This window comes from Chenopodium quinoa, unplaced genomic scaffold (genome assembly GCF_001683475.1).
Source record: "Chenopodium quinoa cultivar QQ74 unplaced genomic scaffold, ASM168347v1, whole genome shotgun sequence".
NCBI lineage: Eukaryota > Viridiplantae > Streptophyta > Magnoliopsida > Caryophyllales > Amaranthaceae > Chenopodium > Chenopodium quinoa.
In genome coordinates this window covers 129,936-146,411 of record NW_018744878.1, presented here as the reverse complement: position 1 = coordinate 146,411, position 16,476 = coordinate 129,936, and the positions used below count along the sequence as shown (strand labels likewise).

The window sequence follows — 16,476 nt, the reverse complement described above, 5'->3', positions numbered from 1 at the left end:
ACTGATTTGCTACTAGTTGCGATTCAGTTGTCATCTCAATACGCTTTTGTAGACACCTAAAAATGTCTCCCCAAAACCAAACCCGATGATAAATAACCTTTCACCGCCACTGTTGGTCGGGTTTAGTATTTAATCCCGAGAGTGCTTAAAAAAATCGTATTTTATTAAATTCATATTTTTTGAAAGCCCAAACCTTTTTATTTTATTATTTATTTTTGGCCCAAATATTTTATTTATTTTTATTTTATTATTTTCTTATTTTAGCCCGAATGATAAAAGTCAGAGAAAAGCCCGAAATTATCAATCGGCACTTAAAAAGCCGAAAGAAATTAGGGTTAAAAATGAATTTAGACGGAAAAATGGACTGAAACTGACCGTGTCACGGTACAGCCTGACCGTGTCACGGGAACCCCTCCCGTCTGACGGTGGGATTTCCCGTGACACGGGAGGTCTGCCGTGACACGGAGAGTTCCGTGTCCTTTCCGCATAAACCCTTAACGCGTTTTCCGTTCCGTTTTCTGAAAATTTCCCGCGTCACTCCAAAACTGACCGTGTCACGGAAACTTGTATTGTCTGATGGTACAGTCTGACCGTGTCACGGGATACTTTTTTAGGATTTTTATCATTTTAGGGTTCCGTGTGCTCCCTCAGCACATTTCCCTATAAATACGCCCTCATTTCTGATGTACGGGGCAACCAGAATTCTATTATTCTTATTTTTCTCTCTTCTATGCTCTTAACCTAAACACTAGCCTACCCTTTTCACTTCAAAATTCCTTCTTCAAGCACTCAAAGGAGTCCATATTTTACTCAAGGTTCTGTCCTTAAACCAAAGCGTGAAAGGTAGAATCGTTTGAGGGTTTGGCCCAAAAATCAATCTTGTTTTTATTTAATTTAATTTAATTGTTGTTTTATTATTTCCTTGAAGTTACTAACTCGTTTATTATTTTGTAGTTGCAAACAAACAGATTCAAAGTAAGGATCATGCTCTTTGATTATTATTATTATTTTTCTAACAATTTTATGTTGTTGGGATTATGATTAAATTGGTTTTTATATTAATATTGATTCTATTATTATTTTGATCACCATATTGCATGTTTAAAGGGAATATGTAATTGAAAATCACGACTAATAAGATAACTTGGACAACTGGTTTAGGATCCTTTTTAATCTTATTACTAATTGAAGTGATCACCAAATTTTTAGAATTATGTGTGCATTAATTTTGAACCAATTTAGTTAAATAATAGTTTGGAGCAAATTGAATATTTGTTTGTATGCCTTTGAGATCGCAGGAATCATTTTTCAATATAAGAATCGAGTAGAGGCCAATACGGGCGAATGTGACTCCATGACTCACTTCGTACCATCATCCCCGATCCTCCTTTCGTGGTTCCGAACCATATGGAGTTAGTAATCTCATGGATTATGAATGGGGTGTAACCTTCACGGGTCAATCGTTGTTGCCTTCGTTGTCCCTTATTCGTGGTTGCCTTTTTATGATCCGTGAACGGTTTACAAGTTCCTTAAAGGCGGCTCCCTACTTTACTTGTCCCTAATCGTATTATGTCAATTCCCACTTCCTATGAGTGCCAAGCATATTCACAACATGCTTTTAACGTAGGCGCACTTCAAACGACGCCTACAGCTTTGCTTCCGCAGATATGCATAGATGTATCCCTACCAACGCTGCTTCATATTCTGCCTCATTATTCGAGGCTTTGAACTTGAACTTGACAGCATACTCGAACACATCTCCCTGGGGAGAAATCATAATTACTCCAGCCCCTGAGCCGGTTGAAGCAGACGAGTCGTCAAATGATATCTTCCATATGCCGGTACCATCCTCCTCTTCATAATAAGACGTTTCTACAATGAAGTCAGACAAGGCCTGGGCTTTGATTGATACCCTTGGTTTATACGTAATAACATATTCAGACAATTCAATCGCCCATTTAAGCAGGCGGCCAGACGTTTCCATCTTCTGCAAAGACTTCTCTAACGGCTGATTCGTTAAAATATCAATTGCATGTGCATCAAAGTAAGGACGCAACTTTCGTGCGGCCACAACTACTGCGTACGCGATCTTCTCTACTAACGGTACCGTCTCTCGGCAGCATTTAAAACGTGGCTCACAAAGTAAATTGGTAGTTGGGTTTTTTGTCGTTCCACTAGGAGCACCGCTGCTACCGTCTTTGCTGACGCGGAAATATAAAGTTGTAATGTTTCTCCTTGTTCCGGCCTTGCGACGGTGGGTAAGGACCTCAAGTGATTTTTCACAGCCTGGAACGCCTTGGATTGGTCCTTCCCCCATTCAAACATCTTGTTCTGACGCAAGATCACGAAGAACGGTAAGGCTTTGTCAGCTGACTTGCTGATGAATCTTGTTAACGCAACCATTCGACCAGTGAGCTTTTGCACATCTTTTATGCACTTTGGTTCTGGTAAACTAAGAATCGCCTCAATATTATCGGGGTTAGCGTCTATCCCCCTTTCGCTCACCATGAACCCCAGAAACTTTCCTAATCGGACGCCGAACACACACTTCTCCGGGTTAACTTCATCCGGTAGCGTCGAAGAGTTTCAAAAGTTTCTCTCAAATCAGCGACGTGATCTATAGCCAAACGGCTTTTCACAATTGAATCATCCACATACACTTCCACATTCCTTCCTTTCTGATTCGCAAACACTTTGTCGACCAGCTTCTGATACGTAGCCCCTGCATTTCTCAATCCAAACGGCATAGCCCTGTAACAGAAAACTCCGGAATCGGTAATGAATGTCGCCTTGGTTCGATCTGGCTCATATAAGCTGACCTGATGATACCCGGAGAAAGTGTCCATAAAACTCAATAGCGCGTGACCGGAAGTTGAATCTACCAATCTATCTATCCTTGGAAAGGGATAGCAATCTTTCGGGCAGGCTCTGTTCAAGTCCGTAAAGTCCACGCACATTCTCCATTTCCCTGACGGCTTTTTTACCATAACCACATTTGCTAACCATTCAGGGTATGTGCAGGGTTCGATAAACCCTGCCGCTAGCAATTTATTCACCTCTGACTGAATAGCCTCCATTTTCTCTGTTGAGAAGTTCCTTTTCTTCTGTCGAACAGGTCTTTCTCTCCTGTCGACATTTAGCTTATGCACAATGATGTCGGGATGTATCCCGAGCATCTCGTCTGCCGAGAAAGCGAATACGTCAGCACTTTCTCATAACAATTCCACCAAATGGCAGCGCGTGTCGACATCCATATCAGATCCAACACGCACTACCCTGCCGGGCACACCAGGCTGCAATTCAATCTCTACAGTTTCACCTCCTGGGGAAGGACGTGGCGCAGTTACTGGCCGAGTATCAAAATTTTCCATGGCCAAATCATGTGTGGAGGGAATTCGTTCTCGCTTGGCTGGTGTCTGTTCACAAGTTGGCTGTCGGCCTGGCTGCTTCAGTGCTGAAACATAACACTCTCTGGCCATAGTTTGACTACCCCGTACGCGCTCTGTCGTTCCCGCGTTGGATACATACACCATTATTAAGTGGTACGTTGAGACAACAGCTTGCATGTCATGAATTAAAGGCCTACCGACAATGGCGTTGTAAGCGGATGGTACATCAATCACCAAAAATTCCGCCATGACATCTCTTACTGATGGACCCTCTCCCATTCGAACTTGAAGAACTATACTACCTTCAGGTCTTACCGTTGATCTGTTGAAACCTATCACGGGGTAAGACACTAGCGTTAAATATTTTCGGCCAATCCTCATGGCATCAAAAGCCCTAGAAAACAGGATATTGGCGGAACTTCCGCCATCAACGAGTGCTCGCTTGATATCTGCTCCATTTACCGTCAATATCAGCACCAACGGATCATCATGAGGGAAAATTATTCCCTTAGCATCCTCCTCCGAAAAAGATATCGAAAGCATGGAAGAAGGCCGAGGTCGTTCCTCTACGCTCAATGCGTTCACTAGGTGCCAGTATTCTGACAAACTTTTCTTCGCCCAGCTTACGGAACCCCCATATACTGGTCCTCCCGCAATAACATCGATCGTTATTTTGCGCCCTGTCGGATTACCTCCCTGTCTGGATGTTTCCGCATGATTCTGCCTGTAAGCATCATCTTGAATTGATGAATCTCCCTACTTTCGGTACTCGGTTTGCCTAGGCTGTGAATTTTGTTGTCGACTGGGACCTGCTTGAGTACGATACTGGGACAATCGCCCCTTCCTTATGAGATCTTCAATGTTCTCCTTTAATTGAACGCATTCTTCGGTGTAATGACCAACATCTCTATGAAACATGCAATATTTCTTCACGTCTCGGCCCTTCGTTACCATCGGTGCCGGCCGACTCCAATCTTCTCTATTCTGGTTTATTGAATAAATTGCCGCTCTCGGGGTGTTTAACTGCGTATAACTGCTATAACGGCCCAATCCCCTTGTCGGTCTTCCAGATCTCTGCTGGCCTTGCGGCAGTACCCTGCTTATCCCACCCATTTGGGTGTTTGGGCTATTATCACTTTGCCTTCTGGAGGGTTCTGCTGACGATATCTGACGGCTCGTTTTCAGCAGTTCCTCACTCTTTATGTATTCGTGAGCCTTGGCAAATGCTACCCCTAAGTTTGGGAAAGACTTCCGCGACATATATTTTTTGAAGTCGTTGTCACCCAGCCCATTCATTAACGCCATCACGGCAATTTCTTGCTGCAATTTTGGTATGGTGTTAGCCTCGTTATTGAAGCGCCTAATGAAATCTCTGAGCGATTCCTCTTTTCGTTGATGAATTGCCATGAGCTCGCCAGATGTCCTTTGTCTCGCACTATTACTTATGTATTGACCCGTGAACAACTCCACCAGGGTCTCAAAGCAGTCAATTGATCCCGGCTCTAAATTGGAGAACCAATCCGAAGCTGCCCCGGTAAGAGTCGTAGGGAAAACTTTACACCACACAGCATCGGTGTCTGTATATAGCAACATGTGACTCTCAAAAGCAGCTACATACCGCTTAGGGTCCCCCTTACCGTCATACGTACAGGACGACATCTTTATTTTCTCGATTTGTTGGTCAAGTACCTCTTGTGTGAACGGAGATATCCTGGGCCTGATGATCGCCCTGGCTGCCCGCCTTTCCAAGCCACTGGAAACCTCATGCCGATAGGAACCTGAATCCCCCACCTGGGCGCCTTGCGTGATTTGGCGCTCGGCCGGTATGGTCTCTCGGCCCCGGCTTCTTAACGGTTGTTGCTGTCCCGCCTGATTGAACTGACTCTCCAGGTTCACTATCAGCGGCTTTGTCGGTAAATCACCCAGTTTTTCCCCTGTCGTTAACTCGGTTTCCTTTCTTTTCTTAGACATAGCCCGCATGACCTTAGCCGTTATCTCCAGCTCCTCCGGGGTAAATCCTTCCAAGGGATCTGGGGTTACTGCTCTATTACGGTCAGGCGTTATGGGCATGTTCGTTATGTTACCGTGAAGGAGATGAGTTTCATCCTCGACCACGATTTCTGGTAGGTTGTTTACGGTTTTATTCGTGTTGTCATATTGCCGGTTATCAACTTCCGGTACTGGTACTGTAGTTTCCTTACTTCCTTCCATGACTGTGAGAGGTCCTGTTGGACGATAGAAGTTATTACTATCCCCTCCTTCTAGCGCCAATTGTTCCTGCTGAATTCTGCTTCCGTTAATGTCCGAGGGCTGGTAATGGTTTACCGTCCAATTGCTCACCTATACAGCCAATACTGATTAGCTAGCCTGGGGGTTATCCGGGAATAACCACTCCGATGCTAAAGTCAGTATCTTTGTGAGAAGAAAGTGAAAGAAGAGAGAGAAAGTGTTTTAGAGAGAGAGAGAGATTCTACCTTTGAAATGAGGATTTGCTTGGGTATTTATAGAAACACAACCAAGCAGGTGCCACCTATACAGATAGGTGGCACACCGACCTTGTAAATAGCAGGTGTCTACGCGGCACCAAGCAACTCTCCACGTGTCAGAGGGACATGCCACGTTCCGAGAAGCAGCTCTCCACGTGGCAGAGACTGATGTCGGTAAGGACATGAATTATTCAATGATTAACGAGGGTTTTAAACTGCACGACATTCTTTTACCGGCATATCATAGATGCTACCGGTATATCCCGTACAAAAATATTTTCCAATTCCCTGTTTCATTTGGCTACCCACTTACAATGTATCTTTATAAGATTTTTTTTTTAATTATTTAATAGTATATACTATATACAAATCATATATATGGCTTATAAACAAATGAAACAATTTTTTTTTTCCTTTGGTTTTTGCGGTTGTGATTGATAAGCAACAACTATTTATCTTTGTAAGACTTCATGAGTTCATAACCTTCAGTAAGGTTAGCCCTACTCCTTAACAGTTGGGCAATCATGTAAGAATTATGCAACTCTGTCTTAAGAACTCAGCAACAAATTATTTACATACAAATGATGCAACTTTGTCTTAAGAAACTCAGCAACAAGAAAAATCCACAATCATGCAAGTAAGGATGCCACTTTAGTAAGAATTACATTACATACTACTCACACAATTTTGTTACTGCAACTTGAGATTTGTAGTAAATTAAAAGAACACATTTCGTTGAACAGGGGGTTGGCATTGTACTAGTGGGAAGAATGAGTGATTCATATTCATGTACAAAAAACAGAGTAAATACACTGAATTCACAACACAGATTAAAATTCGATAGTTTACTAGATTAAAATGGAAGGGATGTGTTGAATGTGGGGCCAATCCTCTCCAGTTGATTCTTGGCATCTTTCTTTTAGGCGTGCTGAGCAGCCATATGCTGTAAGTTTCCTAAGAGAGGTGAGTTTGGACATCCAATTCGGCATTGATTCCAGTTCTTTGCAAAACGAAATGTCAAGGCATTGAAGAGCAGTCAAGTGGCTTATCCAATTCGGCAAATTTGGCATATGAGAGACTGAGGTTAATGTCAAGGAGCGAAGGGAGTGACAAAACGGAACCTCTCTCACTGCGGCTACCATTGATAGACTTGAATTAGAGCTATTTTTAATTTCCAACACCTTCAAGGAAGAAAGACATGCAAATGTCTTCATATTGGCTTTATTCGCACCACTCTGAAAACGCAAAGAATCAAGCCATGCCAAGTTGTCTATCCTCACCGTCTTAAGATTGGAACCAATGTTGATTATTTCCAATCTGTCATTGAAATTGGATAATTCTAGCCGTTGTAATGCAGGACACTCCAGAATACCACTTAGGTTTGGGCAATTCTCCACAAATAATATTTCCAATCGAGGATACCGTAAATGTCCCAAATACTGCAAATTCAAACAATCTTCAAACACCATAAAATCAAGATTGGGGAAAATGGTTGCCAAGTTATCTTCCCTAACCCAATTTGGTATTCTCACACCTCGATATCCTTGCAAAAATAAATACGTGAGATTAGTATATTTTGGCTGCAACGCTTCCATCATTGCTTCATCATACTCCTCCCTCCCCTCTACCTCCTCATCACCAACAAATGATAAGCATACTTCTTTGAGATGTTCCTTGTTACCAAGGCACCCTCCCTTCCTTCCTCCAATTATCTTATAAGTATCTGCACTTGTTTTCATAAATTGGGTTCTGATATTAATAAAACCTCTAAGGTTTGTGAAAGCTTTTAGATCGTCCAGCTCATCAAACACCTCTTTTGTACTTAGACTTATTCCTCCCACTACAAACATATCAAGAGTGTGAAGGCAAGTTAACATACCCAAGCCCCTTGGCATATATTTCAGCTCATCGCAATCACCTAATTCCAAGACCCTCAACTTTACCAGCTTCCTCAAATCTTTTGGCAAAAACTTCAATTTAGAAAATATTAAGACTAAAGTCTGAAGATTATATAGTTTTGTAATTGATTCAGGAAGAGCTTCTAATTCACTATTGTATCCGAGGTCTAGATACCTCAAATGTATTAGATCACCTATTGAGCCTGGCAAACTCTTGATATTTGATCTACTCAAGTCCAAAGCCCTTAAATACTTCCAATTAGCTATTAATGCATCCACATAAAACTGATCGAGACTCTTATCTATACGAAAATCAACTTGAAGATATGAGCGTATGTGGGTCTTATTGGAAACAAAATTTGAAGATTCACTTTGTGTAAGAGAGAGATGTCGTACCTTTTTGTCTATATCCCCATCTATGCTTTTTACTGTGCAAATCTTTTTTCCCACCACTTCTTGAGCGACATCGTGCATTAAATCATGTATCTTACATGTAATAAAACCAGCAAAATCTTTCTTCACATCTTAGAAGAAACATCTCTGCAACAAGATTGAGAAATATTCCTCAGCAAGATCTTCCGGTCTCTGCGGATCATTAAATGGGATGTAGCCATGTGCAATCCAAAGTCTTATTAATGTCTCCTTCCTTATCACATAATCTTTAGGGAATATTGCGCAGTATGCAAAACATGTCTTTAATGGAGATTCAAGCTTATAGTAGCTAAGCTTCAATATAGGCATGATGCTAATTTGGCTTTCTTTAACTTCAGCTAATCCCATCTTCTGAATTGAAAGCCACTTATTTTTTTCTTGGCCATAGAGAAGACTTCCTACTACTCTGATTGCAAGAGGGATATTAGCACATCCCTTAACTATATTTTGACCAATTTTAACCAAGTCTTCGGGAAGGTCTGAATGATGTGATCCAAATGCTACTCTTCTAAATAAGCACCATGCATTTTCTTTTGACAAGCCTTGCAGAGCGAGCCTTGGACCATATCTTATGATTTCTACCATCCGTCGTGAACGTGTTGTAACCACAATCCAACTTCCTCTTTGACCTTCCATCAAATATTTTGTCAGTGTATGCCATTGCTCATAATTTTCAGTCCACACATCATCCAAAACAAGCAAGTATTTAGTTCCAGCAAGTTTTTCTCGAAGTTGGGTTTGCAACCCATCCATGCTACAACCCTCAAACTCCTTATGATTCTTATGTTTTGTAGTTGAAGCTAGAATCTTACTGAGAACACCCCGTACATCCAGCGATTCCGGGTCTTCATCAGCGACACAAGTCCACAACTTCAATGGGAATGCAGATGTGACTCTTGCATCGTTATACGCAAGTTGGGCAAGCGCTGTTTTTCCCAACCCGCCAATCCCCACAATAGAAAGGAAAGAAACATTTTGTTGAACATTAGAATTGAGCAACACACCAACAATCTTCTCCAAATCAACCTCTCTTCCAATGATATCAGCTTCATACACATAAGAACAGGTCTCAAGCCTTCGATTCTTAATAGGCTTAGGATCAATGCTCAAGCTGAAGCGTTTGTCATCAGCAATAGCATCCAGCTTGTTCTTGATCTTCTTAACCCCCTGAGTCATACTGTAAGCAGTGCCAAACTTGGTAAAAAGAGAAAGCACACGAACCTTGATACCCTTGGTCAGCTGCTTACGTTCAGCAAGAGTGACAAACTCATCAAAGAGATCATCGGCTTCATAAACAGCATCCTTGAGTTCTTCAATATAGAGCTGTTCTTGTTCGGACAGCTCTTGCTTGGTATCAGCATCCTTGAGCACAGCTTTGATTCTAAAGACGGTGGCGCGGAGTTCATCAAATTTGGATTTGTAGCCAGCAATGGAGCATATCTCATTGAGCTGAGGACACTGCAGCGCTGCTAACAAGGTTTGAGCAACAGACATGACTGTTCCGATATCTATTTTTGGCAGCAGAAAAGACAGAGAAAATGAGAGTTTGTGAGAGATAGAGAGTTTTGTGAGTGAAAGAGTAAAGGAGAGTGATAGTAAATATAAAAAATGATGGCTTAATTAGGTTGCATTGGGTCAATCTTGGAAATCTTAAAAAAATGATCTCAATTACCTGCGAAGCATATGGAGCTGCTTACAAGAAGGTGGTCCTTGTGTGAAAATTGCAAATTTTCCAAAATAAAAGCATCTTCAATTGATCAATTTAAAATTTGTAAGAGGAGTTGGTAGAATTCAGTACAATACCAAATTAAAAAATGAGTGGGAATGGTTTTAGTGACTCCAATTCAACATGATCGCATTTCATGGCAAGGTTCTACTAACTAATCTTGGTCTAAGATTAAATAATGGAATAACAACTCTATTTTCAACAACTTTGTGAATAATGAAATGTAACTTTAAAGCAACTTAGTCTATTAAATAATCTTTGTTTTGATATTATGGCTCATCTTTGTCTTGGTCAGCCATATATTTTAGTTGTTCCAGAACAGATGGATCATGTGTGGGCATGGTGGAGCACGTGACTTGTTCTTCCCCATAAAGATGCAATTTTAATTTAATACAAAGTAAAAATAAAAACAAAGCGCGCAAACTTCTCTTCTCAAAAATAAATTACTGTGATAACATGTGATGTGAATAAGAAATCGTAATTAATAGTTAGAGAATGAGAAATCATACCCAATTCAAGTCTAAACATGGTGAAACAACTACTGAGGATCATCAAGAGCATAAGAAAAAGACCTCGAAAACACCTTAATTAATCTCCCTTGTAATTGGGTTTATTAATTAAAACCAACCCATCAATCACATGATTACACGAAGCAATTTCAACTCAACAAATGTTGCCATTTTGACAACAGAAGGTGTGCATTATATGACTCGGTGATATAGGATGATCAAGATAATTGGGAAAATGATTATGGATTTTTTTGGTGAAGTTACTGATTATTTACCAAAATAAATAAATAAATTGACATATAAGTGATAACACTGTGGTTTCTATCATAGATTTACTATTTTGACTTTTCAACTTTCCAACGCACTAATTTGAACGCTACTTTTTGTACACATTAATTTGATAAAAAAATTTAAATCTACGTAATTATACACAGCACTTACATGTGTCCGTAACATATGAAGGAAAAACACGGACGTAAACCGAGTTTGGCCAACTGATCAAGCTCAAAGTCAGAATTATCTATCACAGACATGAAGCAATTTCAACATGAAACGAGGGAAAATTGTACTGTGGTCATCAATATGAGTTTGGTAGTGTGCATTATTTAACTGAGTGAATTTGAGGGAATAACGAAATGGAAAGTGAGGATGATTGCATTATATTATAACGTACTCCATAGTAAATATCAACAAAATTAATAATCTGAAATTCTGAAGTATAAAGGAATCAAAAGAAACTCAATAGCACCTGAAACTTGGTAGCACAAATGTTATTTTGTCGAACAGGTTGTGTGAATCATATAACTTGGTGAATATAGAGAATTGGGAAAATGAGTAGGAGTTTAGGAGGCCTTCTGAAAACAGGACAGCATGGACTAACATACTCTATGCTTTATCCTTTGATCATGTGTTTATTCTATGCTAAGAAAGAAGTATGCGAGAAAATATTCACAAACCACGATTCAAATTACAGAAGTTCTTGACAGACAGCATACTTGCTGGAATTTTTCTACTTCTCAAGAACCCAACACATAAACTGAATCTTACATATCACCTTAAAAGGATCTGTCAGGCTAGGGGCCTATCTACTGCAAGAATCAATACACTCACAAAAAAGGTTTATACTTTATATATATATATATATATATATATATATATATATATATATATATATATATATATATATATATATATATATATATATATATATATATATATATATATATATATATATATATATATATATATCTTTTTCTCAAAGCAGTGATTTAAATAGGGGTATCTGATGTACAATTCTACAGTATCGTTACACTTCATATGAAAAGATTTAGCTGGAAATGAATTTTCTAGGTTTGGCATATCTAGCAGTACACAAACTACATAGAACATAGTTACAAAACCACATTTATTTAAAAACCTGTAACCTTCAAGGCATATCGCATATGACAGTAGCAATTAAAATACTAGCATGATTGCATTTTTCATTCTACAAATATAAACTTGACCATTGGTATAAACCATATGAAATTCAAGCAAATTCAACAGCAATTCATGCAATCACGTGAGTGTGTGAGAAAAAACATAACCGGTATATTTAGGAAGGTTCTACTCAAAAGCAAGCTAAGGAATTTTGATCGTAGCAATCTGTCTTAGCTAAGGTTCTACAACAATATAAACATTACAAGTCTCTTTTGGGAAAACAGCAATCTGTCTTCAAGAAACTTGGCAACACTTAATTTCACAATCATGTACAAAGCAAGAAATTAAAGAATGAAACATTAGAAACAAAAATATACTTAGCTGTCATACGCTCCCTAATAGCCAACATCAGTAACGCAATGAGTCGAGACAAGGCTCTCCATGAAGCTGCCTCCAACCCCCAAAACATCTGGACTGCCATGAACTACGATATTTTTGAAAGTCCTTTTTCCAAATTGAACATATTTATTCCTCAGCAGTGGTCTCCTTGTGTATCACCAGCACCATTTGTTCCCTAATAACGTATAGCCCTGATCACTGATTCATAACCAAATATCAAGAATTTAGTCCAAGACTCCTCGACACCATATTCTTTATCATCCAGGCAGCATTTACACACCCATTGCCAGGAACTTTGAAGGAAACCCACAAAAGTACCATCCAAGCAATACAAGACAATCAAACACAAGCATCTTCCAAACAAAATCAAGCACAAACTTCTCTCCATCAACCAAATAAAGGTTTGGCACTTTGAGAGACTTATCTTCCTTGTAGACTCACAACATCAATGAGCTAGCTGTATTTCAAGTGATGCAGCAACTGCATATCACTAGACTCTTCAATCTTTTCCTCAGTCTAAGGAACAAAGCAAGGATCCTCCAACCATATACGTTTATTTTGTTTCTTTCATTGTAAAAGTTCAATAAAAGAGCACATTATGCAATAAATGGCCTTAGCACTTAGCAGTACAGAGTACATAGGCATACATTGGAAGATATTTGTGAGATTTAGGAAGCAAGAAATCTTAGCAACAATACACTTGAGCTATCCCCAAACCTTAAAAAAAAAATCACCAGCATTATGGATCATAGAAAGTAACTTAGAAATAAATCACATACGAGGGCCTAGAAAACCAAGTTTACAAACATGAGGGCTAGCTAACAGCCAAATAACATGCAGCCTTTTGATTACCATAAACACCAAAACAATGCAAGAGCAATACAACATAAGCAAAAAAATATGTTCTATACAAACTTCTCCATGACGAAGTAGCTACTTACTAACTTAGCTTTCTTCCAAAGCTTCAATATTCTAAACGAGGCGAGACAAGGCTCTCCATGAAGGTCCCTCCAACACGAAATCCATCCGGGATGGCATGAACTACAACGTTCCTAAAAGTTCCTTCTTCTAAGTTATAAGTCACCAGTTTATCATCAGCCGTCTCCTCGTCCTTCACAAGCACCACTTGTTCCTTCCCCAACAAACACATTGGCCTAAACTCCGACTTCTCATGGTCAATGATCGTTAATTTGGTCAAAGACTCTTCCACGCCATATTCTTTCATCACCCAAACATCAGTTTCACAACTCCCACCCAAATGAAACATACAAAGACACCCTCCAAGCACCACAAGATGATCAAACACGAACTTCTTCCTATCAACCGAACTAGGTGGTGCCACTTCGCGAAACCTCTCTTCCTCTAAATCAAATGCAACAATAACAGACGAGTAATCCTTAGTCTTACTAGCAAGCCAATGAATAGACCCACCAACAAAAACCCCTGAAGCAAGATGACCAACAGCATGATCATACGGAGAACTCTCAGCTCTCTTCCAAGTACCATTTCTAACAGAGTACACATTAACAAACATCTCAGTACAATCAGGTTCATGCTCATTATCAGTGTCATAATACGAAAGCGTAACAACCTTATAATCATCACTAACTGAATCATACCCAAGTCCATACATAGTAAAACTAGCATGAGGATCAAGAGCATACGGAGAACTCGGCAACTTCTTAACCGCCCTCGTTGTCGGGTTTACCAACAACATATTGCTTTCCTCGTCACAAACAAAAACTAACCCATCACAAGAACAGAGATTATTAACAAGGGTGGAACCAAAACGATGATCATCAAAACAGAGCTTGGTAGCAAAAGTGGTAATTTCGTCGAACAGGTGGTGGGCATTATTCAACTGGGTAGAATACAGGGAATGGGATTCCTCTGAAATAAGGATTAGCGATTGATCATGATTAGGAAGATGTTTGGTTCGATAAAGGTGGGTTCTAATGAGGTGGGGTTGCGTTAGAAGAGATTTCCATGGTTTAGAAACACACCGAAATCGGCCAATGGATTTGGCAGGTAGTCGTGAAAGTATGTCAAATAAGATGTCTTCTTGATGGATCATCTTTGTGAAAACTGGTGGCAATCTCCCAAAATCAATACGAAGTGTTGAATTTCAGATAACTGAATGAATCATATCAAATCAATAGTTAATATGAAATACTAGTAAATCTTTGTCAGTTTTGTTGGATTGTTGTTTGTATTTGAATGAAGAAATTAATCTTACTCCGCAGACCGTGGTTGTTTACTCTAATTGTGGCTCCGTTATGTTCGTTTTGAGTGTGGTCTAGTCTCTAGACTGCACCAAACCGAAATCATTGTGCGGTTTGTAACAATTTTGATGCGGATATTGAATTTTTTTAAACACGACCAAACCGCATTGCAAACTGTACTTTAAAACTCGTATGTTTTTTAAATTGCAAACCGTTAAATCCTACCTTAAATTACAAATATAGTTCTTGTTTTTAAAAACCGCGTGGAGTCGGGTAGGGTATATAATTTTGAATTTTATGAAACATGACCAAACTGCATTGCAAACCATAATTTAGTATGTTTTGCAAACACAAACAACTTAAAAGGATTGCAGTTGATTCAAGACTCTACCCAGACCCTGTTGGACACTTGGACCCTACCTTAAAATACAGGTATGGGTCTTATTGTTTATATAAACCGCTACAATCAACTAAACCGTAATTTAGTTTCACCACTTTTTTAGTTGACACCATTTGAGTTTTGCACTATTCGTAAACTACACTTTGACTACCTTTTGTCATTTATAACTACGATAAAACATACAATCATGTAGGATCTTGTTTGAATCGTCTCAATATAAATTTAATTTAAAATGCACTTATATGAATTTATATATCGACAATTAGAAATATTAATCGTTAAAATAGTACATTGGCAAGTGTGTTAATAAAAAGATGTTAACTAAAAAATGGAGGTAGCATATTATAATTAACATAAAATTAAGTAAATTTGATCACAAATCACAATGACACCACATATTTATTTTTTTGGTTCAATCAATGACACTACTCCCTCCATTTTAAAATACTTGCTCCATTTCTCTATGTGCGGGGTTTTAAAATAAATTGAAAAAAGTAATAAAATATGGAAGTAGTGGGGTGGGTGGAAGCATTAAAAATTGTAAAAAGCAAAAGTATTGGAGAGAATTGGAGGAGAGATAATATGAAATTAATAAAATATGATTCATGGTGGATCCACTAGATGAGAGAAATTAATTAAATATTGTAAAAGCTTTATAAATAACGAAATGAAGCAAGTACTTACAAACGGAGCGAGTATTTATTAACGGGATGCATACAACAACATAACCTATAGTCTAAGGTGCATACAACACCAAACATATATAGCCATATGTGTATACGTTGATATAAATGAGGCTGGAAGTTGGAGAATCTTCCGTAAACAATTGTCATGTGAGATTTTGTTAAAATTGTTGTAATAAACAGTTTTTCAATATCTAATTTTTATTCATTGGTTAGGTCTATATATACCACATAAACCTTTTCATTACGCCACCTCATCCACTTAAATTATCATTATACCACATGGCTCCCCCTTTCATTTGTTTCTCTTTATATCACACATTTTTGAGAAACTAGAAATGGAGGAAAGTTAGGCATTTACAAATTCATAACAAGGGGTATTCATGTAATTATACATATGTACAAATGAATGCATATTCTGGTATCATTGGATGATCAAATGGTACCACTGAGGATTCAATGGTACCATATAAACTTTCAGTTGAACAATCAACATGTGGTCCCCCATCACGTGATACAATCCGACTAAAAAAATAGGTGGGGTCCACCTATAGACCCCTCTCTTCCTATCTCTCTCCTCTTTACTCTCTCTATCATGTGTTTTAATAATATTTTAATCAATGTTATGCATTTACAAATGCCTAACTTTCCTTCCTTTAAAATTCCTCCTTATTTTTAAGAAAAAAAGTTCTCTATAAGATTTGAACAGGCAACCTAAAATTCTAGAACTGATTGTCCTACCACTAAAGTTAGATGTGATATTTTATACAAAATATTATATTTTGAATACAAAATACTAATATGAATAACAAATTTAATTACAAGAAAATTGAGTCATAAAGTAAAACGTATATCAATAATCAATTGCGGCCCATGTATGTTCCGGGGCATCGCCTGAATTGGCAGGCCCAAA

General features: G+C 38.7%; 3 protein-coding genes across 3 annotated transcripts; all 3 read right to left on the bottom strand.

Annotated features, from left to right (window-relative positions):
* Positions 1-6,723: 6,723 nt before the first annotated feature.
* On the bottom strand, positions 6,724-8,247 carry LOC110705802 (putative disease resistance protein RGA1). The gene has a single exon (XM_021883735.1). The coding sequence runs from the start codon at positions 8,245-8,247 to the stop codon at positions 6,724-6,726; it is 1,524 nt and encodes a 507-aa protein (XP_021739427.1).
* Positions 8,248-8,287: 40 nt separating this feature from the next.
* Positions 8,288-9,933, bottom strand: LOC110705354 (putative disease resistance protein RGA3). Its single transcript, XM_021883198.1, has one exon. The coding sequence runs from the start codon at positions 9,697-9,699 to the stop codon at positions 8,299-8,301; it is 1,401 nt and encodes a 466-aa protein (XP_021738890.1). The 5' UTR covers positions 9,700-9,933; the 3' UTR covers positions 8,288-8,298.
* A 3,123-nt stretch (positions 9,934-13,056) lies between these two features.
* On the bottom strand, positions 13,057-14,647 carry LOC110705353 (F-box/kelch-repeat protein At3g06240-like). Its single transcript, XM_021883197.1, has one exon. The coding sequence runs from the start codon at positions 14,330-14,332 to the stop codon at positions 13,223-13,225; it is 1,110 nt and encodes a 369-aa protein (XP_021738889.1). The 5' UTR covers positions 14,333-14,647; the 3' UTR covers positions 13,057-13,222.
* Positions 14,648-16,476: the final 1,829 nt, after the last annotated feature.

Coding starts and splice junctions, on each gene's coding strand:
- LOC110705353 (XM_021883197.1), bottom strand. CDS start 14,332: ATGATCCATCAAGAAGACATCTTATTTGACATACTTTCACGACTACCT.
- LOC110705354 (XM_021883198.1), bottom strand. CDS start 9,699: ATGTCTGTTGCTCAAACCTTGTTAGCAGCGCTGCAGTGTCCTCAGCTC.
- LOC110705802 (XM_021883735.1), bottom strand. CDS start 8,247: ATGCACGATGTCGCTCAAGAAGTGGTGGGAAAAAAGATTTGCACAGTA.